The sequence below is a fragment of the Silurus aristotelis genome (genome assembly GCF_946808225.1).
Source record: "Silurus aristotelis genome assembly, chromosome: 9".
In the NCBI taxonomy this organism is placed as follows: domain Eukaryota; kingdom Metazoa; phylum Chordata; class Actinopteri; order Siluriformes; family Siluridae; genus Silurus; species Silurus aristotelis.
Window position 1 is genome coordinate 3,765,951 of NC_139582.1, and position 26,429 is coordinate 3,792,379.

General features: G+C 40.8%; 1 protein-coding gene across 1 annotated transcript; it reads right to left on the reverse strand.

Moving 5' to 3' along the window:
- Nucleotide 1: 1 nt before the first annotated feature.
- Nucleotides 2-26,429, reverse strand: abtb2a (ankyrin repeat and BTB (POZ) domain containing 2a). Its single transcript, XM_083549895.1, has 17 exons — nucleotides 25,432-26,429; nucleotides 13,222-13,371; nucleotides 10,467-10,674; nucleotides 9,130-9,282; nucleotides 8,863-9,028; nucleotides 7,691-7,780; nucleotides 7,479-7,580; nucleotides 7,264-7,360; nucleotides 6,809-6,941; nucleotides 6,457-6,698; nucleotides 4,585-4,763; nucleotides 4,349-4,454; nucleotides 3,336-3,438; nucleotides 3,147-3,231; nucleotides 2,997-3,065; nucleotides 2,444-2,557; nucleotides 2-1,203 (listed from the first exon to the last, which is right to left on the reverse strand). The coding sequence occupies exons 1-17, from the start codon at nucleotides 26,309-26,311 to the stop codon at nucleotides 1,018-1,020; spliced, it is 3,063 nt and encodes a 1,020-aa protein (XP_083406021.1). The 5' UTR covers nucleotides 26,312-26,429; the 3' UTR covers nucleotides 2-1,017.

The window sequence follows — 26,429 nt, forward strand, 5'->3', positions numbered from 1 at the left end:
AGTCTGTGAATCAGTCATGAACCTATAAATGGGTTTATTGCAAAACTTCTCATTTACATTGTGGTTTTTTTTTTCTTCTCATGTGATGCAGAAAACTTTTCAAGCATGATATCAATCCTTTTCATTCAAAGATCAGAAATTATAGACTTTTATAGCACCTAGAACTTGCCAGATTTACATTTGCATTACTTATTAGTGTCACTGTAGAACAATATAATTATATGACTATCTAAATATTTGATATGAATCAGAAAATTTTTAAATCGGGGTTAAATGCTGGACTACACACTGCTTCTAGCTTTCTAAACAGCTTCAGCTTGGAACCTTGTTATCTACAATAAATCTCCCAATTAGGTCATTTCCTCCAACACTGTACTGCTGCCAATGTATTTACCATAAACATTGCTTTTAAATCCTTTTTTAATTATTATTCAATCAAAAATTATATATATATAAAAAATTTGACATCTACGAATGGCAATCAGTACCAGCGCACCAAATGCATGTAATGTTATATTTACAGTATAAAATCTGTACCTAATCTTGAATACGTTATACTACAGGGTACTGGAAAAGTCACCAAAGGAACAAATAGGAAGACGTTTCAAGAGGGGAAGTCGTATAGGGTAAGGGGTAAATATATTGTCAGTAATAAATATAAAATTAAATATATGCAGTTTTACTTTCTTTGGTTTCAAACTTGGACAGCCTACATTTTAAACGCAAGCATTCGATTCACATTTTGTCCACTAGAGGCCACTATTGTACATCTGCTTTCTTGCTCAATAGATGCTGTGTGAGATATTTCGGAGAAAAATGTTCTCGAATGCATTTTACCCATGTAGTCATTTCCAGTGATATACACTTTCTTCAGTGCAGAGAACGTCCATATTTCAAATAGAAATATCCAAACTCTATAGTTCATACAAGTGTATTGTCCAAATTGCACCTCAGGCCGAGATTGACAGAAGACGCTGTGTGAACGCGCAGGTGATGGTACACGTCCGGCAACCAACTTCACCCTTTTCCTGAGCTGCAGAAAGAGCGAAGGCGGGAAAGAAGGGCTTTGTGCAGGTCTTCAAGAACTTCGTTGCACTTGGGTCCCAGCAGGAGCTCTTCAAAGTCTTGTCTCTGAAGCATGATGGGCAAATTCTGCAGAAAGTAGTTTTGGCAGAAGAAAGCCAGCTCCACCGCATCGCTTGCCTAGTACAGAGAAAAACAATGTCATTGGCAGAATCAAAAATTACACGATATGGATTAAAGTTTGTGGACACCGGACCATAAGTATGGTATGTGTTTCTTAAACATCTTATTCCAGATTTTGTCCCTATTTGCTTTTTTAATTCCCTCCACTCTTCTGGAAAGATGTTGCACTACATTTTGTAGTGTGCTTGTTGAAATGTGTGGTCATTCAGACTCAAGGCTGTGAATAAAGTCAGGTACTGATGTAGGTGAGGAACGGAGGCCTGGGGTGCAGTCAGCATTCACATTCATCCCAAAGGTGTTCAACTGATTTGGGGTTAGAGCTCCATAGCAGGAGATCTTCCACTCCAACCCATGGAAATCATATGTTCATGGAACTGGCTTTGTGTACAGGGAATATTTAATGTCCTCCAATTTTATTTTGGGGTAGAACCATATATAGCTGGAAAAATTAGCAGGGTTGCTGCAGACTTTTTAAGACCAATAAAATGAAATAAAAGACCTACAGTACATCGCACGCACGCGCACGCACGCACACACACGCGCACACACGCGCACACACGCGCACACACGCGCACACACACGCACACGGCTTTAACCCAGGCATAAATATGAAAATTCTGCAAGATAGGATCCATTTAATGTCTATGGTACAAGAGAGTTTTGCCCCAATAACAGAAAGCAGACTGGCTGTTGCATGCTGGTCTCATTTGTAGTCGTAATACAGAATTAGATTTGGACTAGCGAAAGAACAAAACTACAAATGGAAAACAAAACAAAAAACATTCTAAAGTCCTGCAGGACCATTTCAAAGATCATTAAAGTTGGTGTTGCATGGACACTGAAAAATTAAGACCTGTTCAAAAATTACTTAAAAGCTAAAAGAGTGAATTTAAGACTTTTGGCCTAAAATTTAGATTGTATACTTTGAGTCATGCGGTGTTGGGATTTGAACTCACAACCTTTTCGATCAAAAGTTCATCTTAACTGATCAGAGCTACAACTTCATATAGAACCGGATGCTTTAATTCATCCGCTTCCAGGAAATAACTGCAGGGGATCAGTGGTTCGAGTATTCCAGTCACACATGCGGTCAAATCCCAGCACCACCAAACTACATTGACTCGATCTTCAAGCCAGTATTTTAGTTCCAGAAAATGTATGTAAAACCTGAAAAATTATTTAAGGAGCAATTAGTGAGGTCTGTTTTGTAGATGTGGCGTGAGGTCAGAATTCTTACAATGGCCGCATGGTAGACGGACACAGAGTTCTGGACTCTCATCCGCTCAGCGCAGTGTATCTCACACACCCTCTTCAGAGCAGCGAGTTGGAAGGAGTTCGCCACTGGCAGAAGCTGGAAATGAAACCGAGGTTCTTGAGTCAGAGAGGAACTGATGAACTTTAAACTGTACATAGAACAAGCAGAGAACAGCCTGTGTGTGATCATGAGAACAATCTCCTTCACTGAGAACAGAAGAGGAACACTAATTTGCATTATTCCAATACAGCGGAGACGATAAAGATTTCACTAACGGGAAGCGATGCAATTTGGCAGCAACGGAAGGAAGCGAAGGCTTCATGCTTCACTTCCAGTGAAGCATCATTGATTCATTCATTAGGGATCAATTTAGGTTTATTAAGGAACAACCTTATAAGCACTAAGTGTATACATTCTTTGATTTACTTTAAAATCTCTGTAAAGCTGTTGAGCCAATGCCCAATATTAAAAGCACTTTACCAATAAAAATGAATTGTATTCAGAGTGACCGTGATTCAGGTGTATGTTCTCTCACCTCTAACATATCAGACACTGCTGAATCCAAGTTCCCTGCTCCTGCACTGTACAGGTGAGACATCAGCATCTGTGATACAGATTTAATGCGTTTTTTTAATAACTAACAAATTATTCATTTCAACACTTCTCGTATTTCTCAATTTCTCACCTGAAAAGTGCTGTGCTTGATGTCAGCGATCTCGACAATATGATCCGTGCCATAGGACTCGTTAATGCTGAGCAAATCCTTGAACCTTTGATATGACGTTAGAGAGCAGAGTGCAGACATTTGAGTATACCATTGTCGCTACCGTGCATCGGTTCAGTGTGTACAGCTGAGTTTGTTTTAGTATCCAACCTTTGTGATGCTGACATGAGCAGCACTCTGTGTGCGTAGAATGGCCTGCCTTCCACCAGGAACGTCACGTCCGACATCTCAGAGTTATTCAGGAAATGGCTGTCTGTTAGGCAGAAAGAATTCAAAGAATTTAATTCATAAATTTTTTTGAGGAAAATGTGCATAAAATTGGTTAAATGTCAGCTACATATTTAGGAAATAGCAGCATAGGGCAGGATAAAAACTATGGTTGGAAGATAGATTTGTTGTAATATCAAGTATTTTTCTTTAGCGCTTTTCACAATCGACATGTGAACGTAAGAATTAAAGCGAAAGATGTGTATTTATCCCTGATGAAGCCTGGAGGTGACTGTGGCATAGAAAAACTCCCTAAGATGTTATAGAGGAGAAACCTTGAGAGGAACCAGACTCAAAAGTTGAACCCATCCTCATTTAGATGATATCAAGAGTGTGATTATAAATCATAAAAACAATACAAGACACCGGCCGAGCCAAAAATGTCTAATTATTCTAAATGGCTGAATAAATATAAGAATTTTACTCAAAAGATGAAAACATTGGCTTTATAAAAAAGTATAAAATGGCAATAAAAGGTAAAAATCCATTTAAACTTTTTGGGGAGGATTCATCTGTGTGACTGATGAAATGACCAACACAGAGACTTTGATGAATATTAAAAATTGTAGGTCAGCAATGTCCACGGTAGTACGTGGAACCAGCACACGAAAACCCAAAAATACAAATTCTTTTTTTTTTTGTCAAATAAATATCGCACACTCCTAACTTGAGGACAAACTGTCAGATCTTAGCCAGCGGAGGACTCTAGTTTCCAACCACCACTGCAGCCGAGATGTAGCTAAGACACACTCCAAATCCTTGTCTAGCTGCTCAGTTGTATGAATTAGATCAATATAAGTTGCTCTGGATAATGGCGTCTGCCAAATGCAATATTGTAAATGCAATCGTCATTGCACTGTCTCGGCTCACATGCAGGAAACACATAGGTGTCGTACCTAACTGAGCTGCCGACGAGTTCTTCAGTTCCGGAATGGGAGGCAGAGGTGCAGAGCCGAAGCAGTGGCTAAACACGGATCCCAGCTTCTCCCGGATCTCTTTATTCTGAAGAGAGAAAGAAAAACAAAAAACACACACATATATACGATTAGATCAGTTAAAATAGAAAGCAATGGAGAACCAGTGACAAATCCTTCTAAATAAAGGGGGAGATCATCAAGGCTTGCTGGTTTACCTTCGTGGTTGAGATGATGGAGAAGAGCAGGGGAAGCCCATCGGAGATCAGCTCCTCACAGTGTTTCTCCTCCCACAGAGAGCTGAAGTCGTTCAGGAGGGAGAGGGTTAACTCTGTTCTGGACTGAAGCTGTGCTGTGTGCAGAGATTCTAGCCACATGTGTAACCGCCATGGTACACCTGCAATATACAAACACACACACACACCAGAGGTCAAAACTACAGACTAAAAAAAAAAAAAAAAAAAACAGATTAAATTACTGTACTGTACTTTGCATTGGACAATTTAACAAGGAGAATATTATTCTCATAGTCTGTCACTATTTCCATGTCCCTTTTTTCCTCCCATCAGTCAGGTTTTTTTTTCTTCGTTATACCACTTGTCAATTATTTTTTTTTACATAATATTTACATTACTCCTTTGTCCATCCCTACCCATCTGTCTATTTTTCTATCTGTCGCTCTGCCAACCTGTCTAGCAGTCTTACTTTCTGTATACCTTTCTACTAGTTTGTGTCTACCTCTCTACAGACCTGTCTCTCAATCTACCCACCTTTCTACTCATCTGTCTGCCTTCATGTCTTCCTGCCTCTCTTCTCATCTGTCTGCCTTCATGTCTTCCTGCCTCTCTTCTCATCTGTCTGCCTTCATGTCTTCCTGCCTCTCTTCTCATCTGTCTGCCTTCATGTCTTCCTGCCTCTCTTCTCATCTGTCTGCCTTCATGTCTTCCTGCCTCTCTTCTCATCTGTCTGCCTTCATGTCTTCCTGCCTCTCTTCTCATCTGTCTGCCTTCATGTCTTCCTGCCTCTCTTCTCATCTGTCTGCCTTCATGTCTTCCTGCCTCTCTTCTCATCTGTCTGCCTTCATGTCTTCCTGCCTCTCTTCTCATCTGTCTGCCTTCATGTCTTCCTGCCTCTCTTCTCATCTGTCTGCCTTCATGTCTTCCTGCCTCTCTTCTCATCTGTCTGCCTTCATGTCTTCCTGCCTCTCTTCTCATCTGTCTGCCTTCATGTCTTCCTGCCTCTCTTCTCATCTGTCTGCCTTCATGTCTTCCTGCCTCTCTTCTCATCTGTCTGCCTTCATGTCTTCCTGCCTCTCTTCTCATCTGTCTGCCTTCATGTCTTCCTGCCTCTCTTCTCATCTGTCTGCCTTCATGTCTTCCTGCCTCTCTTCTCATCTGTCTGCCTTCATGTCTTCCTGCCTCTCTTCTCATCTGTCTGCCTTCATGTCTTCCTGCCTCTCTTCTCATCTGTCTGCCTGCCTGTCTATTCATCTGTCCGACTCTGTCTGGCTCCGTTTTTCCTTCTCATTTGTCTAACTACATGCCATTTGACTCCTCTGTCTGTTTGACTCCTCCGTCTGTTTGACTCCTCCGTCTGTTTGACTCCTCCGTCTGTTTGACTCCTCCGTCTGTTTGACTCCTCCGTCTGTTTGACTCCTCCGTCTGTTTGACTCCTCCGTCTGTTTGACTCCTCCGTCTGTTTGACTCCTCCGTCTGTTTGACTCCTCCGTCTGTTTGACTCCTCCGTCTGTTTGACTCCTCCGTCTGTTTGACTCCTCCGTCTGTTTGACTCCTCCGTCTGTTTGACTCCTCCGTCTGTTTGACTCCTCCGTCTGTTTGACTCCTCCGTCTGTTTGACTCCTCCGTCTGTTTGACTCCTCCGTCTGTTTGACTCCTCCGTCTGTTTGACTCCTCCGTCTGTTTGACTCCTCCGTCTGTCCCAGTCTACCTGAATTTCTATCCATCTGTGTGACTGTTTATCTCTTTGTCTACCCATCTGCCTGCCTCCCTCTCTACCTCTTTCTGTTTTCATGTCTGTCTGCTCGTCTGTCTTTCCACCCTTCATTATAGAATTTGTTCTTTAGGCCATACCAAGTGCTCTGAGCTCCATTGTGACATCCAGGTAGCCGTGCTCGGCACTGTGAAGGCTGGCCTCCTGCAGGGCTCGGATTCGGACCTTGGTCAGCGGTGGGGCGACCCCTACACTGGGAGTGGGGACAGATCGATGCTCTTTCCTCTGTACCTCTTCCACACCTTCAGCCAAAATCTCCTCCAGAGAGAGCACGTCCTCCTGCAGCTGCTGGGGGTGACTCAGTAGCTTCCTCAGCACATTCCTAACACAGAACAGCATTAGAAAAAAGATGCTCTCATGACATGCATTTAGAGTGAATAGGTGGACACAAGGTACTGGAACTCCAGATAATACAGAATATTGTTACTATACCGGTGTCCATGTGCCGCAGCTTGACTGAAGCAGTTCATATCCTCGTACAGAGATGTAAGAGAACTCCCACTGTGCACTCGAAGCATGGGGTCAGCACCACGGGACAGGAGCAGGCTGACCATCTCATAGTTCCCTAAACATTTACATATAAAACAAAGTTGTTGTCTAATTCCATCCAATTTGATTTGTACAGCACTTTTAACAATTGACAACATCGTCACAAATCGGCTTTATTAAAAAAATTCATAAAAACATATTATAGCAGAAAGGTTCATATTAATTACAGTCCAAAGCCATATTGGACATACTTTATTGATCCTGTGAGGAAAACTCACAGCAGCAGCAGGTTACACAAACAGTAGTGTGGGGTAAAATACAATTTTATAAATAAATAAAAACATGTACGTGTTCCTGGAACACGTACAAATCGATATTCCTCTCTGTGCCATTCAAACCTGCAGCAGATGCCAATTGAAGCGGTGTCTCTGCCGAGCCCTGGTGCCCACTCTTGTGAGCACAGCCCTCCACGTCAGCCCCCATATCCAACAGCAACTGTAATAATTTATATTTCAGCATTCAAGCAACTCTGCTACCCATTTCCCTTTTTAAAAAATAGAACAGATCCTATGTTGTACAGTAAATATCGGCTATATGAGAAACTACAGCGCACCTGTACCACTGATAAATGTCCGTACAGCACAGCGAAGGTTAGAGCCACCCAGTGGCGACTATCAGGGTGAACAGATGGGTGTTTAGGCGAGCAGCTAGGAACCTGTCGTGAAGGGTACCAACAAGCACTTTTACATAAAACCAATATTAACATTATGATGTCTTTTAATGTTAATTATGTCATTTCTGTCTAAAGTAAAGCTCATCTTTTACCGCTAGATCCAGATTAGCGCCTGCATGAATGAGCATGTGGACCAGAGCTTCATCTCCCGCTGAGCAGGCATACATCAGAGGAGTCATGCCCTGAAACACAAACACATGCAGAGTTGGTCAAGTGTATTCATGCTTCACATTTCATTACCGGCTCATTGAGCATGAAACTGTATCTGTGTTGAGAGCTTCAACCCTAAACTGCTAATTTTCAACTAAACACAAATGCTGATGCCTGTAAAATGCATGTTTATTACAACATTTCCTATTATTACTACATTACATACAGGTGAAATAATGCAATGGCATGTTTCCTTTTAGTTCCTCGTCCAATTGCGCAAGAAATAGAGAACATGCATAAGCATAATATAGTAAAAAATAGAATAAACATATACTGACTGATAATAAATCTACAATTCCAGTTATTTTAGTATAAGACACTTTCTATATGAATATTTCTATAATTGTTAGAATGCATCCTATTACTGATTGATATTTAGTAGCGAGCTGTCAGGACCAGCAAAGTCTTCACTGCTGGCCTAAATACTATCAGAATCAATGAATTACGTTTTAATATATTTTTTCCATGGAGATATAATAAATTATCCCCAATAGTCCATTTTCTTCATTACATAGAATTTTTTTGGTGTTTTCAAGAAAAGCTGGACATCGTGAGGAAAGGTCAGCCAAAAATTTGTAAAATTTGCAGGAAAAAAAACACAAACAAAAAAAAAACAAACAAACACAATTTACCCTTATTTCAAAATCCCCAGAAAATCCAACCAACCAAAAAAAAATAATTTAAATTTATGAGGTTTATATTGATGCTCCTGTTAGAGATGATGTATGCAAGTGGTGCAGCTGCGGCTACAGTGAAAGGAGACGTGTTGAATTGTGTTCATTGGGTTTCTTGCTTCAAGTAATTGCAATCATTCTTGCTGTATGAGATTCCTGTCTGTGGTGAGTTCTGTTATACTGTGTTTCTCTAGAATATTGATGGTTTCTATACCTGTGGCTTCATAATAACGGTATTAAGAAGTGGACTGGTTTATTGTAGGACACCACTGAAGGCCTGGGTGTGAATATACAGAATGAATTTTTTTTCCTGCTCATTTATGTTAACTGTGGAATTAAATAAGTTGCAAGTTTGTTATTTGTATAGGAATAGTTCCAACCTGATCGTCCATAGTATCTACTCCATCAGGCCCGAGCAGCTGGATGGCCTGACTAATCAGATCAGTGCGTCCGCAGTTGAGCATGCGGAAACCCAGGTCCAGGTTAAACTTGTCTAAAGCAGACTTCGAGTCCAAACGTTTAAAAGAGCTGAAACAGCACTCTGGCCTAAAAAAAAGCAAGACAAAGCAAGTGACTTGGATATTTGGATAATGGAGGAAAAAAAAAAAAAAAGAACATTTATGGGACCATGAAGAATTTTTCTGTACTTGAGCTGCCTGGGTTCACAGTCCAGTCCAGGTAGGAGGAGCCTGGCCGTCTGTCTCACGTCATCGCTGTCCACTAAAAGACTTCGCCGATGCTCAGCGTGTACCATCGCAACACGCATCCACTCCATTAGAGGCGGGAGTAAAGGAAACTGCCTAAATGAAGAACAGAGTCCATGAATTTTCTCAGACAGTAAGTGGACTAGCACTGTTTTCTTGTGGTGCAAAAAAAAAAAAAAAAAAAACAGTGATTCACATTTTTTGACAAAGACCTAAAGTTTCCTTCCTCCTTAAGCCAGCCAGCAAAGCAGCCACTGTGTTTGCTGTACCGCACTGAAACTCGATATCATTACTGTGATTACACCTGCTAAAGTCATCGACGTTCACCAGCAAGTATAAACTCAGACATTTCCACAGGACACAAAAAAGATGCATTTTCCTGATACAAGAGTTAACATTTAAATATCCTCACAGGAATGGAATCCCTAGAACAAAAAAGCCTAGCATTTATATATTTAAAAAAGCCCATGGTAAAATCTTAAAACAAAACTTGCATTGGCAGATCTTTACTCCATGATGAAAAGGATAAACTTATACAAATAAAACAATAGGGACAGCCTTATAGACATATAGGGATTGACATGCAAGGGCAGACCTATTAGGTTGGCCAAACTTATTAGACTTATTGGGACAAACTTGCATCAATCTCTATGTCCCTATAAGTCTGTCCTTACAAGTCTATCCCTTTATGTTTATTCCTATAAGGATAGACTTCTAAACAGTTAGGGATAAACATGTTAAGATATAGCGATAGACCTACAAGGACTTATATGGATTGATATGTACAGATAGACTTATATAGACCTTTAGAGATAAACATATAGGAATAGACTTATAGGGATAAACATATAGACATAAAGAATAAATGTATAGTGACAGACATTAGAATAAACTTACAGGGACGGACATTTGGACGAATAGGGATAGACATGAGCATAGACTTACAGGGATTGGTATGTTTAAACTTATAGGCATTTACAGGTAGAGATAGGCTTATAGGAACATGCATAGAAACATTTTGAGATAGACCTATAGGAATTGACATGTAGGGAAAAAGTTGTAAAGATAGACATATACTATACTTATATACTTATAAGGACCAACATATAGGGCATTTATGAAGTTTAAATTTATATTTTTAATCTATTTCTTTTTTGTAATACCAGCTCTGTCCATTTTTAAAGTAGCCCATGTATTCATTTACGCCTTCATTCACTGACTGGTAAAAAAACAAAACATGTTAAGCTGCTTCCCAGGTTACTTTCTGCACTGTAACTCACCTCTCTTTGCTCAGTGCCATCCTGGGTGGCTCCAAGTTTGGATTTTCCATAGACTCCATCTGTGGACTGCGCAGGAAATAGTAGAGAGTATGCAATGCATCGGGAGACCAGAAGAGCTGCTGCTTGTGGCTGGGATGGCCTGGACTGAGGACGCAGCCCCTCGAAAGCAGACGCTGCATGTGGCGCATAGCGCGAGACACCAGGTCGCCTGGGAATGTCAAAACATAAGAGTGTTTGCCAAATGCAAACTTGTGACCCCTCATTTACTACAGAAACATTTCTATGCCCTGATCCAGACATAACATAATGCCTGCCCTTTGGGGGACAGTAAGGAAGATTAAAAAAGACCTGATTTAGACATGTCCCTGATTTAGACATTTGTAAAACCAAAAGACTTTTACAGCTTCTGAACGAGCGCATGAAGTCCACCCACACCCTTTAAAGTTCTTCTCTCATGGATGTTTTCTAGGGGTTTTCATTTCAAGAAATTAGTCCTGAATTTTTCTTTAGTTTTAAACTATTGGTGTTAACATTTTTTTTAATAAAAATAAATAAATAAATAAATAAATAAATAAAAAGATGGCTTTTGTTAAAATTGGTTCAAATGGAAATCCTTCACCTAACTTCAGCAGATTTTCACAAAAAAAAAAAAAAAAAAAAAGCGTTCCATATATACACTCCAGTCCAGTATCTCCCACGGACTCATGACAGAGGTGAAAATGTGACCAAATATATTATGCAGGTCTTAAAACCCACTATGGAAACCTAAATCAACCTGTCCAGCTTTGCTTGTGTAGAAATCCAGGCTTTTATTCCCCTAAAGAGGATGAGCAGAAGATAAACAGAGGAACTCAGATATCCTCTCTATATCATCTGGATTAATCATTAAAAAAAATACAAAAATGAATTAAATATGGAGAAAAAGCAGTGGCCACATGGAAAAAACATCCCATGGACTAGAGGAAGCAAGCCACAGGAGCAGGACACTGATCTAATAAACAGGGACTGATATTGTCTTTATAGGGATCGGGTTCCGGGTTTGTGTAGTGCTTGAGAGGCCAAACTTTTTGGCCAGACTTGAAATAAAGTAGCGCTTTGCTTTCTATAACTGGAAAGCCATCTGCCTTGAGGCGAACCGTAGCACTCTGCCCTTACTACTTGATTAGCATATCAAAACGAACATGGATGAATGATTTCTGATAGCTCCACCACAAAGCCCTGCTTTTCCAGCTCTCATGGGTATTGGGTGTGGCGTTATTTCGCAGGTTTTTCACAAACACAAGGCACAAAAGAGCTACTTTTCCCTCCTTGAGTCCAAACAGAAGATTCTCTTATAGGGCAAGGAACAACCGAGAGTGTGTTTCGGATCGCCCGAGGCCTGGACCGAGCAGCGGCCAGGAGCACGCGTTGCCCTCACCCTGGGCTGTGGGCTGGAAAATAAACAAACACACAGCCAGCAGCACAGCCACATGTTTTAGAGTAGAGCAAGTCAAGCACGAGCAACAATGCTAATGAAACAAAGAAGCTCTTTTTTAAAAGATGGGGGGAAAATAAGAAGCACGTGATGGACTTAAAGCACCAGCACCAAATATATTTTCTCTTTCAACACTTTTACCATTATTTAATGGCACAAATATATAATCTCTTTTCGAAAATAAGTGGAAATGAACAAAAAGTCAAAAGCGACTGAAACAGAAAGAAAAAGAAGGGAATTAACTTGAAACATTTTGTTCATTCAAATTTTATTTTTCATAGAAATCTGCAATGTTCTTCAATATTAAGTGCACAACATTGTGTTTAGTACATTTAGTCTTTGCAGCCAATTTCTGTGAACATCAAATTTGCGCATTTTCATTTACTAAAAAAAAAAAAAAAAAAAAAAAGGAAAATCACCAAATTTAGCCGAAATCATTAAAAATAGTGCATTCAATAAGAAGTGTATGCGGATCAAAGCTTTACAGCTGAGAACAGACTTGATTATAGGAATCATCATCATCATCATCATCATCTTTCGGCTGCTCCCATTAGGGGTCGCCACAGCGGATCATCCGTCTCCATACCCCCCTGTTCTCTTGATCTGCCTCTATCAACCCAACTACCTGCATGTCTTCCCTCACCACATTCATAAACCTCCTCCTTGGCCTTCCTCTTTTCCTTCTTCCTGGTTGCTCCATCTTCAGCATTATCCTACTGATATACCCCATGTCCCTCCTCTGCACATGTCCAAACTCTCTCAATCACACCTACCTCACCTTGTCTCCAAAAACTCCTACATGCGCTGTCCCTCTAATAAACTCATTTCTAATCCTGTCCATCGTCGTCACTCCCAAGGAAAACCTCAACATCTTCAGCTCTGCTACCTCCAGCTCCACCTCCTGTCTTTTACTCAATGCCACCGTCTCTAATCCATACAACATCTCAGGTCTTAACACAGTCCTGTAAACTTTCCCTTTCACTGTCACAGATATTCTTCCATCACAAATCACTCCTGTTATCACTCTTCTCCATCCACTCCACCCTGCCTGCACTCTTTTCTTCACTTCTCGTACACACTCTCCATTACTTTGCTATGTTGACCCCAGGTACCTGAACTCCACCACCTTCTCCACCTCTTCTCCCTCCACTGCCCTCCCTCTCATTCACACACATGTACTCTGACTTACTCCTAGGTTAACACTAGGTAGACGTTTCTCTAGTAGTCCCGACAATATATTTTCTGACTGGTCTTTAAGGAATTGAAGCAACTCATACTTACTGAGCTCAGAGATGCTTCCTACACAGGTGGCCAGCAAAGCCTGCTCCAGTGTCCTCACCTCCATCTGAAGACACGCCTCCTCTCTGCTCTCGGAACCTGAAGCGTGTCCCTCAGAATACGGGCTAAAGTGTGCAGGCAGCCAGAGTTCGCCTAAACACAAAACACCGCAATCAGATACGAGGAAATGCTATGGAAATAAATACCTGCTAGAGAAAACGGAACACCCACACTTATGCTCAAATTGTGTGGATCTAATTCATCCTAATTATCAAGCAAGATAGGAATGGCATAAAAGGCACAGCCCAACGATGGCATTATAACCGATACCATGCATTTATTACTAGTTTTCTAGGTCTGGCGTTATTACCGGTTAGTGAAGCGAACCAGTGGGCCATTAGAGTAATAAGTCACAGACTCACATAGACTGAGTGTCTATAAGAGATAAAGAAGAGTAAAAGCTTTGAAGTCGAGCTGCAATTTTCTTTACAAGGGTCCCTCAGGGAGCATGAACACAATGCAACCCGTTTCCAAATCGTCCCTTTTTTTTCCTTACTAAAGTGATGGCTATTGGGGAACTTTAGGAGCATTTATCAAGGTTCTTACCTCAGAATTGGTTATGAATTTAAATCAAGATCAAGAACTGGGCATTTCTATTGCAGCGAGATGAAATGGATAATAACTTGTAATTCATATCAACAGTATAAAACTAATAAACTGCTACAAGGACTTGGGACAACAATTGTCATGAACAGTTTTGTATTCAGTTGCTCAGTTGATCACATCAACAATGATGGAACTATAATTAATGGATATTCAGTGTCACACAAATGAGAATGGGGAAGGTTTCTTCCTCTCATTGCCACCATCACCACTGGCTTTAGGGATAAACCTACTAATTTATGACAAATTTATATTCGTAATCTTTTTCTTTCTCTAAAGCTGCTTTGAGACAATGAGTTTTCGTTTTTTTCAACTTATGTTCATTGGTTGTTAGAGGTCAGCCCGTTCATCGGTTTTGACGATTAATCGGCACCGATAATTGATTGTTGGAACTCTCGGCAAAAGTCCATATAGATTAGTATTTCTGGCTTGTGTCTGTTGAGATTAATGCTGTTAAAATGAATATATAAAACACACACACACACACACACACACACACTTAAAATGAATGCGCATTAACACGTTCATTTTAACGGCAATAATTTTTATTAACGAGTGATTAATGAAGTGCAGAGTTTTGGTTCAACATTTCGTAAAAATATAAATAAATATATCAAAAGGTGACATTAAATCCTTCAATGCAACACATTTATTCACAACGTCCTTTTTTTACTCCGATATAAACATTTTTTTTAAATGAACATCACCGTAAAAGAATTTTTTTTTAAATCACTCAAAGTTTTGTTTTACTGATGCGCCAAGGCTCAAATCAAGCACCAAAATTCGCCAGGATGCGCACATCCGGCAATTAAAACAGTCTATGCGGAAACATAGCAAAAGTTCTTTTGGTGTCCTGATGATTTACATAATTATTCTTTTTGCATTTCATGCTCCATGTTGATTATGAGATCATGAATAATAAATATACATTTGCATAAAGCATCCCTATTTGTCGGTGCCCATGTTGATTAGAGTATTAAAAACTTGAAAAGTATTTATTTAAGGTACCTTTAGAACAGATACAAACGTGTGAATAAGTTGCGATTAATCACGAGTTCACTTATAATTGCGATTATTATGATTAATTGCGATTAAATATTTTAATCGATATTTAAATAATTTACAATTGATTAATTATATAATAATTTACTTATTCATTAATATATTTATATCATTTACCACATTTTTATGAATCTGTCCTTAGTTTTTATTATTTTGTAATAAATTAATTTAGTACTATTTTACATGGAGTTTATGCAAGTTTTTTTTTTTTTCCCCAACATTTTTTAAAACTATTAGTTGGTAAAATCAATCAATCAGTATTGATCAAATCCACTATGGGCCGACCTCTAATGGCTGTCATAAATTGAAATGCATTTCTTCTTCACATACATAACCATACACAGTACGACAATTAAATGCTTTTTATGACTGGTCCATGATATAAAAAAATATATAATTATATATTTAAATAAAATAGAATTAATAATATAGAAGAGAACATGATTGAATAGAATTTACAATAAAAAGCAGTATTTTCATCCAGGGAAGTGTAGCAGTATGACTTAATTTTGAGTTAATCTAATAAATTGCAGCTTTGTGTTCAAATATGAGTCAAGTTCAGGGTGTTTCTCAGATACAGTGCAGGACTGTTTACAAAAGGTGAACACATGTTCGATTACTGTTCCGTGTAAATCCCAGCTATTGTTTCTTTTCAATAGTTAAATTGTTGGACTTCTGATTGGACATTCGTGAGTTAAAATCCAAGCACCACCAAGCTGCCACTCCTGGGCCCTGAGCATGTCCCTTAACCCTCACCTGCTTAGCTGCAAGACGCTGTGGATCAAGGGCGTCTTCCAAATGCCATGAATCTGAAGGTTTTGTGCAGACGAAGATTATTACAGAACTAACTGCTGAATAAACTGGTTTAACTGGACCACATTGACTGTAGAGAAACTGGTTTAGCGCTTTAGTGAAACTGTTCTCAACAAGTAGCCGACTACAGAAAAGCTTTAATTATTTAACCTCCTGCATTGTAATCCTTTCCCATGATGGGGCTTGACTGCTCCTCTCCAGAACATCATGGCCCTCCTGATTCCCACTCGAGCTCTAATAAAGTCTTCAATCTGAGGCTGAACTGAAAGGCAGATAATTGCCTCAGGAATATACGCCTACCTTGACTTTCCCAAGCTGCAGGGGATATAAAGCAATCTCTGAACAAAACAAGGCGAGCTTAAGTTCGGTCTCTGATTTAAAAAAAACGATGTTCCACGTGAGATAGAAGGCTTCAAGGATTCTTCTATTATAGATGATTTAAAATCCATCTCTTTCTTCGGGAACAGTCATTCAGAAGGCATTAAAAAGGGATCAAACAGGGGATAAAGGAATGAATTTGTCTGCAGAATTAAAGGAAAATGATTGACCATTCATCCAGGCATGTGCCGTTATTTATGTACTGCACATACCTTTACCCAGATGCTGTCCATTTGGACAACGGTTTGTGGACACCTGAGCATAAGATTTGTATAAATCCAATTGTATTGAACATCCCATTCCACATTTTTCTCCTCCACTCTTCTGGGAATATGTTCCACTAGATTTGTGTTCATTCGGCCACAAGGGTATTAGTAAAATCAGGTACTGATGTAGGTGAGGTGAGGAGGCCTGAGGTAAAGAGTCACATCTTTCAGCCATGATTCAGAGCCCCTGGAGCACAGAGGGTTAAGAGCCTTGCTCAATTACCCAAGAGGGGCAGCTTGGCAATACTTGGGCTTGAACCCATAACCTTCTGAACATCAACCCAGAGCTTGCTCAGGAGGGTTAAGGTCAGAGTTCTGTAGAAGGAGATATTTAATTCCAACCCATCTAAACCATATCTTCATGGAATGTTTTGTGCACAGGGGCAATGGCTTGCTGGAACAGATTTGGGTCTTTTTTTATTTCTGAACATAAATACATAATTAGATTGGCAGAAGGGGACAAAAAAGCTTTATTCCTTACATATTATACAACCAACGATTCTAACTGGCTTGCTATAAGCGTTACATTTAAGAGTGAAAGCCAATAAAATAGCTGCCTTTCATTCTGAGACCGCACTGTGCACCAGGGTGCCTTCATTTCACATGTGCTTCATATCATGGTTATTAGCTCACAACCCAACTTTAAATATATAGTCTAAATCCAGTCAGCCTCGAATCAGTACAGCTGCCTCGTATATGTATTCGTATAGTCTAAACACACGCTGGTTCTGCAGAAGGTCACATGGGTTTCTGTTCTGTGAGCCACAGGGCGTGTTGTACAGCTGGTCTTGTGGTATACCCAGAGCCCCAAACCCCTTCCATCCACACCCATCCTTTACCATCACATACAAGCCAGTGCCTTTCCCATGACCAGCCATTCCTACACTGACAGCGCTGAGGTGAACATGCACGTCATGAACAGCCAAATACACACGCACACACCCCTGAATACACACATGGAAGCATACACACACACACACACGTCTGGTCTGGTCATAGCGGATTGTGGAAAGGGAAACGCATATGTCCTGCGACTAGGAGAAGGGATAAAGAGCACTGAGGTTGATCTTGGCAGACTTTCACTTTCAAACTACAAATCACAGAGACCACTGATGAGAGACTGGGAAATCAGTATTAATGCAGTGGGTCAAACAAGGGCTAGAGATGCTAAGCAGAGCCAGGGAGAGGCATCACAAGCGGCTGTGTGATGCGTATTTAATTATGACAGCAAGTATGTGGAAAATTATTTGGCTAAATGATTCAGCTAAGTTCTGACTAGATTCTTCTTTAAGAGGAAAACGTGTCTCAAATTACATACAGTTTATTAAAAACTTTCTAGTTCAAAGTTTTCTCTCGAATACTTATATATTAGCATCATCATCATTTGCTTTGATCCATTACGATAATATTTATTGTTGTTTATGTGCATTATTGATAGGTGTATCGGTATATACTTTACATATATTTGTAGCCAGCTGAATCCAAAATGGGATCTCTCTCACACACACACACACACACACACACACACACACACACACACACACACACACACACACACACACACACACACACACACACACACACACACACACACACACACACACACACACACACACACAGAGAGGTGGAAACTTAATGGTTTGGGGTTGTTTTGGAGCAGGAAAGGTTGGAGACTTATTCCGGAAAGTGAAAGGAATCCCGAACTTGGCTCCCATTCCATACTGAAACTCCATGCAATTCCGTCTGGAATCGCATTCAACAAGACAATGAGCAGAAACGTACATTGAAGCTCTCTAAGCTTTATTTAGAGAGCAAATGGTGGTCTGGAGTGTTATCTATTATAGAACGTCCTGCCCAGTCACAGCACCTAAATCCTACTGAACTGCTCTGAAATGAACCGGATAAAAAGAAATAAATATCCAACTAGTAAAGAAACTTAGCGAGTTTTACAATAAGCAAGCTTTTTACCGGAATGTTTGGAGAAACAAACTGTCCAGATGCAGAGGGTCTATTAAGCTGTTCTTCATGCTAAAGGGGGATTTGTCAATAGAAATAATGTGAAACATCTGTACAGTTATATATATATTTGTTGCATCACAGTGAATCTTCACAGCTTTACATTACGTTAGTTTACTAAATAGAAACAATACATATGAAAGTGAAACTAAGGATCTTTTAGTCAAAAGACAATGTATATACTCATACACTAAAATTTATGATGCAATGTACAGTTACTAAAATCTTCCAACATTCAAACCAATTCTTTACATTTTTAGAAACGTATCCAGAAAATCCTGGGAAGTCCAAATCCTTCATCACGTTTGAATTACAGCTAGAAAAATCCGTCATCTCCTTGCTTTCAGTGTGCTGGATGAGCATCATTTCTCAACATCATTTTCACCAGCAACAAATATGCCAACTCAGATATTTTCTTGAAGTGATCGATATTAAACTGGCTTGAATACAGGGCCAGGATCCAGATTTTTATAAAAATACAACTCTTGAACATCTGAATATGATTAAGTCTTTTCAAACTGCATCTCGAAACACAATTTCTTCTCAGTGCAGTTTCATCGGATTCAAACAGCGATCTACATTCAAATACTTAACCATTTTAAACATGAGCGAATGTTTGCGCACAAGCTTTATTTGATGTTCAGGTTTTATAAAAGAGTCTACTCTTTTTTTTAGAACAAAGCCTGAAAGAAAATCCACTCAAACCCCAAAACGCAGCCGGCCTTATTTGCCTAAATATGAGTGATTAACCTATTTCCCTCCCTCGAGCAGTACGGTGTGAAAACAGAAAGTCAGTCAGAGTGTAACCCTGTGGTACAACAGTGGCGTTCTGAGCAGGGCACAATGGTGCCAGTGTGCTGCACAGGTAAGCTCAATAAGCCCTTGTGTTGCAGGCGGGGTTCTGTCAATATGAACATGCAGGTTGGCTTGCTTACCATGAAACACCAAGAGGGGAAATGAAGCCTGGATGAGTTTGCTGGGACTGTGTACACACACAAGCCTGCATTTCTCCAGAGTATCAACCAAATGACTGAATGATTTGTTTTTGTGCCTTTTTAGTAGAAGTGGAAAAGCTCTAGTCTAGCCTAGCTCTAATCTCAAAGCCTTGAGATTTTTTGTGTGTGTGTTTTTCTTCGAGACTATACATACCTATACATGGAATAAAACCTTACAATTCAACTTGAACACCGTTGCTACAATATATGAGAAACTCATTGTTGCAAACAGGCAGGATGCGTTCTGATTCATCTGCAATAACCGAGTAGATGACCTGAATATAGGAAAGTATTAGTTGTCTACAGAGTCTTTGTTCTTTTTATTTTATGTTATGTTCTTTTTATTCATTTCTATAGCAGCTCGGACAATAATCTAGAATTCAAAAGGACATGTTTACACCGTCATTGTGTTTATTCTAATAATAAATACGCTCAATTACATGGACCTGAATGCCAGACAATACGTTATCTAAGCCTAATGACATTTTTGGATGGAGTCGCCAGTTTCAGTGCGTTCTGACATTCGGTAACACGGAAAGCGTTGCAATTGGTGGTTTAATGGTAATAACTGCATGCTGCACATTGCAACACTTTTCGTGTATATAAATAAAATAAATATGTATTTTTGTAGGATTATTTTCCGACAACAGCATTTCCTATCAGATTTTAGCTGGAAATCAGTGCGCAAACTGCCATTAACCGCTTTTACTCATTGCCATCAATATTATCCAGCTCAATTATAAGACAAAAATTACAGCCTGCCATATGGCAGAGGGGTTTAAAGGGAAGGAAGGTCTGACTGTGATGGAAAATTAGATAAAAAAAAAAAAAAACAACAACAACAAAAAAAACAAGCAGCTAAGCATTCCTCCCTCCCCAAGACTCAACATCTGCAGTCCTCTATTCAGTCATAAAAAACTACATTTTCAAACCAGGCTGAAAACTCAATCTCGAGTATAGCCATATTTTTTGCTAACATGCCATGTCTGAGAAGCTGGTCTGAGGGTTAAGCAGAGAGCAGAATCTCTCTAATGAAAATATAATATCATTTCTTAAACACCATCCATCACGCTTTCCCCAGCTAACAGGGCTGTCGCTAAGAGATGCTTAGATGTAATTAAGCATGTCGGTTTGAAACATTAATCAAAGCTCAAGGCCTTTGTTAAGTACAATGTTAAAGAGGGATGACATCTGGTCATTAATTTTTCAGGGTTAACCCAGAGGTGTAAATGAATATTACAAAATAAATAATATGACAAGTAAAGAATATGATCGATGCCCCTGAATAAAGACACTTTGAAGTGGAAATTGGATGAATAAATTAAATGAATGAATGAAATACATAAATTTTTTAAGGTTTGAGGGGAAAGAAAATTGGTTTGCATCCAGTTAACTTGGTGGCTCGAGAACCAACCCTGCTGACATACATGCTGTTCTTAAACCTTTCTGGGGCAAAGTCCATACCAACTGAGTGTTTCTCTCACCCGGTCATCCCTCTACTCTCCTACTCTCCCTCTCCTTCCAGTTAAAACATGCTCCTGAGGAACCAGTGACCAATAATCCTGTCCTGTTCTTCTTTCTCAATCCGATTCAAACCTGAAACCCGACCTCTGGATGGCGTTCTTGTCAATTGGAGAGCACTCGGTGCAGCTGCGGGTGGTTCCACACTAACAGCCTAAAAAACCCATGATGTTACTGTGCAACTCAAAAACTATGAGGATGGATTAAGTCTGTAAATAACAAAAGTTTGCTACATCTTTGGACAATGATTAGCATGAACTTTTTAGCATTAAAGCACCATCAGTGGACAGTACACCTTAACAATGATGGAACTATAATGAATGAACATTTGACCGGTTCCTCTCAGGTTTTCTTCCTCATCTTTAACACCTTAAGGAGCCCATCACCATTGGTTTGTTCTGTAAGGATAAACTTTAGTGCCTATATGTATAAAATGTTCTAACCTATTTACCCATGTAAAGCCGCTTTGGGACAAGGTCTTTACGTTATGATTTATTGTCACATGCAAGGCAAAGATCTTATAAAAAAGTGAAAGTTTGGTTACATTTCAGTCCACATCTGTGTGGTATTGGTTCCCACCACTGGTTGATTAACACCTCGTTTAACTTTAATTAGTTGCTAAGAACATGAGGAAGTCATTTCAATGTTATTCCCACATGAGCGCTCAGAAGGAGTGCTGGGGGGCTTTTGACGTTTATGACGCACCTGTGGTTTGGTCTTGGGCTTGGGCTGTAAATATACACTCTTCTCCACAGGGGCTTACAATTAATTAAGCAGTTGGTGGTTAAAAACTTTCTTCAAGTGCACAACAGCAGCAGATTGGTTCTGTTATATGAACTTAATCAATTCTCCAAGCAGAAGTCCAATGTCTTAACCACTGCCCTCCCACTTCCCAGTTCCAGTTGACTTTTCATGATTTATAACTTGGCTAATATGATGTTTGAGTTCTCCCTAACCCTCATAAAACAGGACCAAAGAAAAAATAAAGCATTCATTCCCTGGCTTAGAGTCGATCACCTACTGCACTAGAGTTTGGATGAAAAATGTGTGTTGCCTGCGATTTATTTTTTTATTTTTTGTTTGATTTTGATTCCAGTTGCAGTATATTTGCCTTATGTGCTTGATATGAATTATTGGATTTTACTGTGATCATCATTCACACATGTATTTCCCATGATTTTAAAAACGACTAAAGCAAAAATCAGTCCCAGGTCTTAGTGAAGTCTCTTGAGGCCAATCTAGAAAGCTCATTGGGACAAGGAAACCCATGATTTGATGAAGGACACCTGGCAGACATGACACACAAAAAATATCCACCAAACAGCTGAGAGTTACCATATAAACATTTAGAGGTGTGTCTTACAATAAAGGTGTTACAGATTCCTGTTTAAACCGAAAGAAGTGCCACTTCTAAATAATCTGAGCCTATTTTTAGGCTCTATAACACCTCTCTGGACCAGGTGGCATTTGTTGAGAGGTGAGGAAGGTCAGAGGCAGGAAGACCAGCTGTCACGGCAAACTGCCTCTTCCTCGCCCTGCTCAGGCCGCTCGACATTTGCCTAGGTCAGCTGGGACAGGGTACAAACAAAACCTTGTATAAAGCCAGTGGCTTTAGGAAACAGTCTAACAGCAGTAATCGCTTATCTGACCAAATCAATATCCAAGCCTAGCTTCTAAATACTCACTAATCCAACTATCTGGAGCCTAGTAAACACATTATTTGGGCTTTATAGGAGGCATCCAGTCAAGTTTAAATGGTCTTCCAAGGAAAGTCCATACTAAATGCTTACATTTCGTTCCTTAACTGCCCAGACTTTGGAAATGCTCCAATTCCCTTGGCTCGTATTGAAGCCTTAGGAAACTGGGCTGTGTAGGCTTTGTGAGGGTAATTAAGCAGGGGTGATTATAAGGCTTAACCCGCTGACTGAACCGTTGGTTCCCACCACCAAGCCAGTCGGACCAATGGGGCGACTGCACCTGTAACCCTTCAATGTGCCAACTCTCAAATATCCGGCCAGCCATTACAGTCAACCTCGCAGAGCCCCACTGTTTACTCACAGGGAGCACAACTTCCTTTGAGTCATAGCTCAGACAAAAACAACTAGATCCCAGCCGCAGGGCATGCTTACTTGACATTGCTGTTATCATCTGCAATCTGGGGTTTCCTGGTGTGGTCTAGTTACGGTCATGATCGTTAATGGACTCTTCCTACAATTAGATGGGGAGACTTTTTTTTTTTTGGTCCGTATTTAATGCATATGTTTTCCCAGTTATCTCTACGTAGCATGCATTTGCATCCAAAACGTTATGTACCAGAAAATAAATTAAACCTGATAAACAGACGGGTTTTAGCTTTTGGTGGTTTAAAGAAATCCTTTCGTAAGGACTCTTCCCTTGGCCAGAATTGTTGGGGAAATCCATGTTTTTATAATCGTATTTGACAAGCTGCCAGGTTTTGGTGCGTTTAATATAGTTTCAGTTGAGACCTTTTAGAAGTTCACAGACTTTCTCATGCCGTGCAGCATAAATCTATACAATTGCAATGAAAAGATCAAAACAGTTCTAGCGCTGAAGAACTCAAAAATGCTGAAACAGCACCCACACTGGCCAGGATTAGCTTTAGGTTTACAGAGTTGTTAAAGGAATGACACTGAAATAAACTGCAAGTCTTTAACTAAACAAACAATCGAATGATTTATAAAAAAAAAAAAAAAAAAAAAAAAGGCCAAAATTCACCTGAAAAATGTGTTGTGTAAAATATGAATGAACACGATTGTAGAGTGTTGCACACACTAGAAAACGGGGCCACTCTGTTGCAGGAGTTGGAGAGATCACTTAGGACTTAAAGACTTCCAGATGTGGCCTGTTCAGTGTATGAGAGAGCTGCTTTTGTATGGAAGCGAGTGTGCCAGCCGTGAGCCTGCATGTCTCAATCTGTTCTCCACAAGCAGTGGTGGGTCCACTTTCCACACCACTAATCAACCACAAGCATATGCCAGCAATTGATAGGCTTGTTCTTATGCATGATATACATACAAATGCGTGAAGAGGTTTTTGTGAATTCGCATTTCTGGATTTGTGGTCTTTAACAAAGTCTTAACCTCAATCAAAAAGTGGCCACTTGATATTTTGCTTTTGAAAGGTATTAATATTAATAGGTTCACCTGAGGAAAGAGAAATAAATGAGGAAGTGATCATCTGGGAAAATTTTTTTTTTTTGCCCAACCAGTCATATTCAATCATACTGAAAGCAAACGTGAGTGTGTGTGAGATTCAGTTCGGCAATAAATAAATAAGCTCTTCGGAGGGTCATTAACGCTACATTCTGTTCACTCAAACCTGGAAGCGCTCATCTCGTTAATGCTTTTCAATTTTAGTGCAATAACTTGGAGAAGGAAGTGACTCGGTTGCATGCAATATGTTTTACAGCAACGACACAATTTGCCTTTTTCCTGAGCCCTTCTGCCTCATGTTTTCTTTAAAGCACTATAATGCAGAACAGTTCCGCAGGGCCAATGCACATAAACCCAGTACAAATGCAGATTCAAACCAGAGCAGAGAGAGCGAGAAGATTGTGGCGGCGTTTCAATCCCCTTCACGCTGGTCTCTTTTGCCCGCCGCTATTTGCTTACTTTGCCATCCGTGTACAGCTTGGCACAAAAAGTGCAGGGTGGAACAATGGGCTTTTGTGCCCTCGTGCTCTGTTTGGATGTACAATGCAAGACATCTGTTTCTGCACTCATTGTTTCAGCCCCCTTTACCCCAGTCATTAATAGAAAGCCACCACATCATAGGACCACCGATGACATGATATTTGTGAGATGGACCAAGTTCAAAATGGCTATGACGAGGATTGGTGACAACTAGGTGGCATTCACAACAAGTACGGTTTAAGCAGTCACAACAGTACGGTTAGAAACAGATGTGAATCAGATACACCGCTAACAATATATATAATCATTTTAAACAAATTTGCATTGGGAAAAAACTATTTATATAGAATTAATCAGTAGATGTGGTATAGTTTTATTATTTAGAAAGTAACTAACTGTTCACATTGAAATGCATCATATTTTTCCATTTTATTGTGTTGAATTCAATCAAAATGGGATCCACATTGCATCATAATAGTGGGGTATTGGATCTATAACTGAATGTATCTTTAATGTATCATTGGCTTTGCATGCATACTTACAGTCATCTCATATCTGAGCAATTGAGCATTAAGGGCCTCGCTCAGGAGCCCAGCAGGGGGATCTGGGTGGTTCTGGGATTTGAACTTATGACCTACCTATCAGAAGTCCAATATCTGACCCACTATTACTTTTCTATCAAAACATCAAGCTTCCACTTGTTTTCTGCAAAGCTTTTCTTGAGATTTGTTTTTCTTTTTATTTGCATGCACTACCAGTAAAAGAAAGACGTGTCGTGCTTAAAGCAGCACCAACAACTGTCACATTCAATACAATACAATCATTAAATTGTTTTCTTCTCCTCACCGTTGGCGTTTTTCCCGCAGATCAGATGTTCATAGTTCTGCAGGAGACCATAGAGCTCGGGGTCACCGTTGACTGCTGTTTCCAGGAAATCTGCGGCCACCGGATACCCGAAACGACCCGCGTCGCACGCTGTCAGAACCCTGACCCCGATCTCCTCCATGAGAGTCTCCATGCACGAGGCGAGGCAGATGGCGGCATGCTCGTGGACGCGCACCGACACCCGTGTGTCCACCATCCAGCGGAAGAAGCGGCCCACGGACAGGACGAGGCCGCAGCGCGACGACTTGCTCGCGCGCAGCGGCTCCCCGGTGCTCATGCTGTACAGGGACATGGCGCGCGCGGCGGCCGAGACGCACGCGTCGGCGAGCGTCCAGCTGAGCACGAGCCGCGCGGCGCTCTGCACCTCGTGGCGCGTGCACCGGCATCGCAGCACACTCAGCCGCTGTGCCTCGCGCGCCACGCGCAACAGCGGCCGCCGCAGCAGCCGAGACACAGCGCGCGCGACGTCCGCCCGGGCCGCGCGCTCCCCCACGGAGACCTTGCGCAGCACGCGGTCCACCTCGGCGTCCGTCCAGGGGAATTCCTCCAGCTCCGGCAACCGTGGGCATCTCGCAAAAATGTCCTCCGGGTCCTCCGGTACGGTGTTCACGGAGTCCCAGCTGTCGTTGCGGCTGTTGGTGGAGGCGGAGCGGCAGCACCGGTTTGGCCGGTACGCTGCGGAGGTGAGCAGAGAGTTGGACTTGGACGAAGAAAGGCTGAGCGAGTGGTACGAATCCCCCGCGCCGTATCCCGAATCCAGCGTCAGATCCTCCAAAGTCTTCAGGTTAACACTGCTTAAAGCTGCCATTGCGCACCAGCTGACCGTCAGATCCTCCAGCATCAAAGTTCACGCGCATCCATGAGCTTTCCGTGCAACAACTTTCGCACGCGCCGCCAGCTGAACTGTTTTGGGGAAAGTTGGATTCAAGCAACAGCTGAAAAGTTTGTTGGAAATCAGC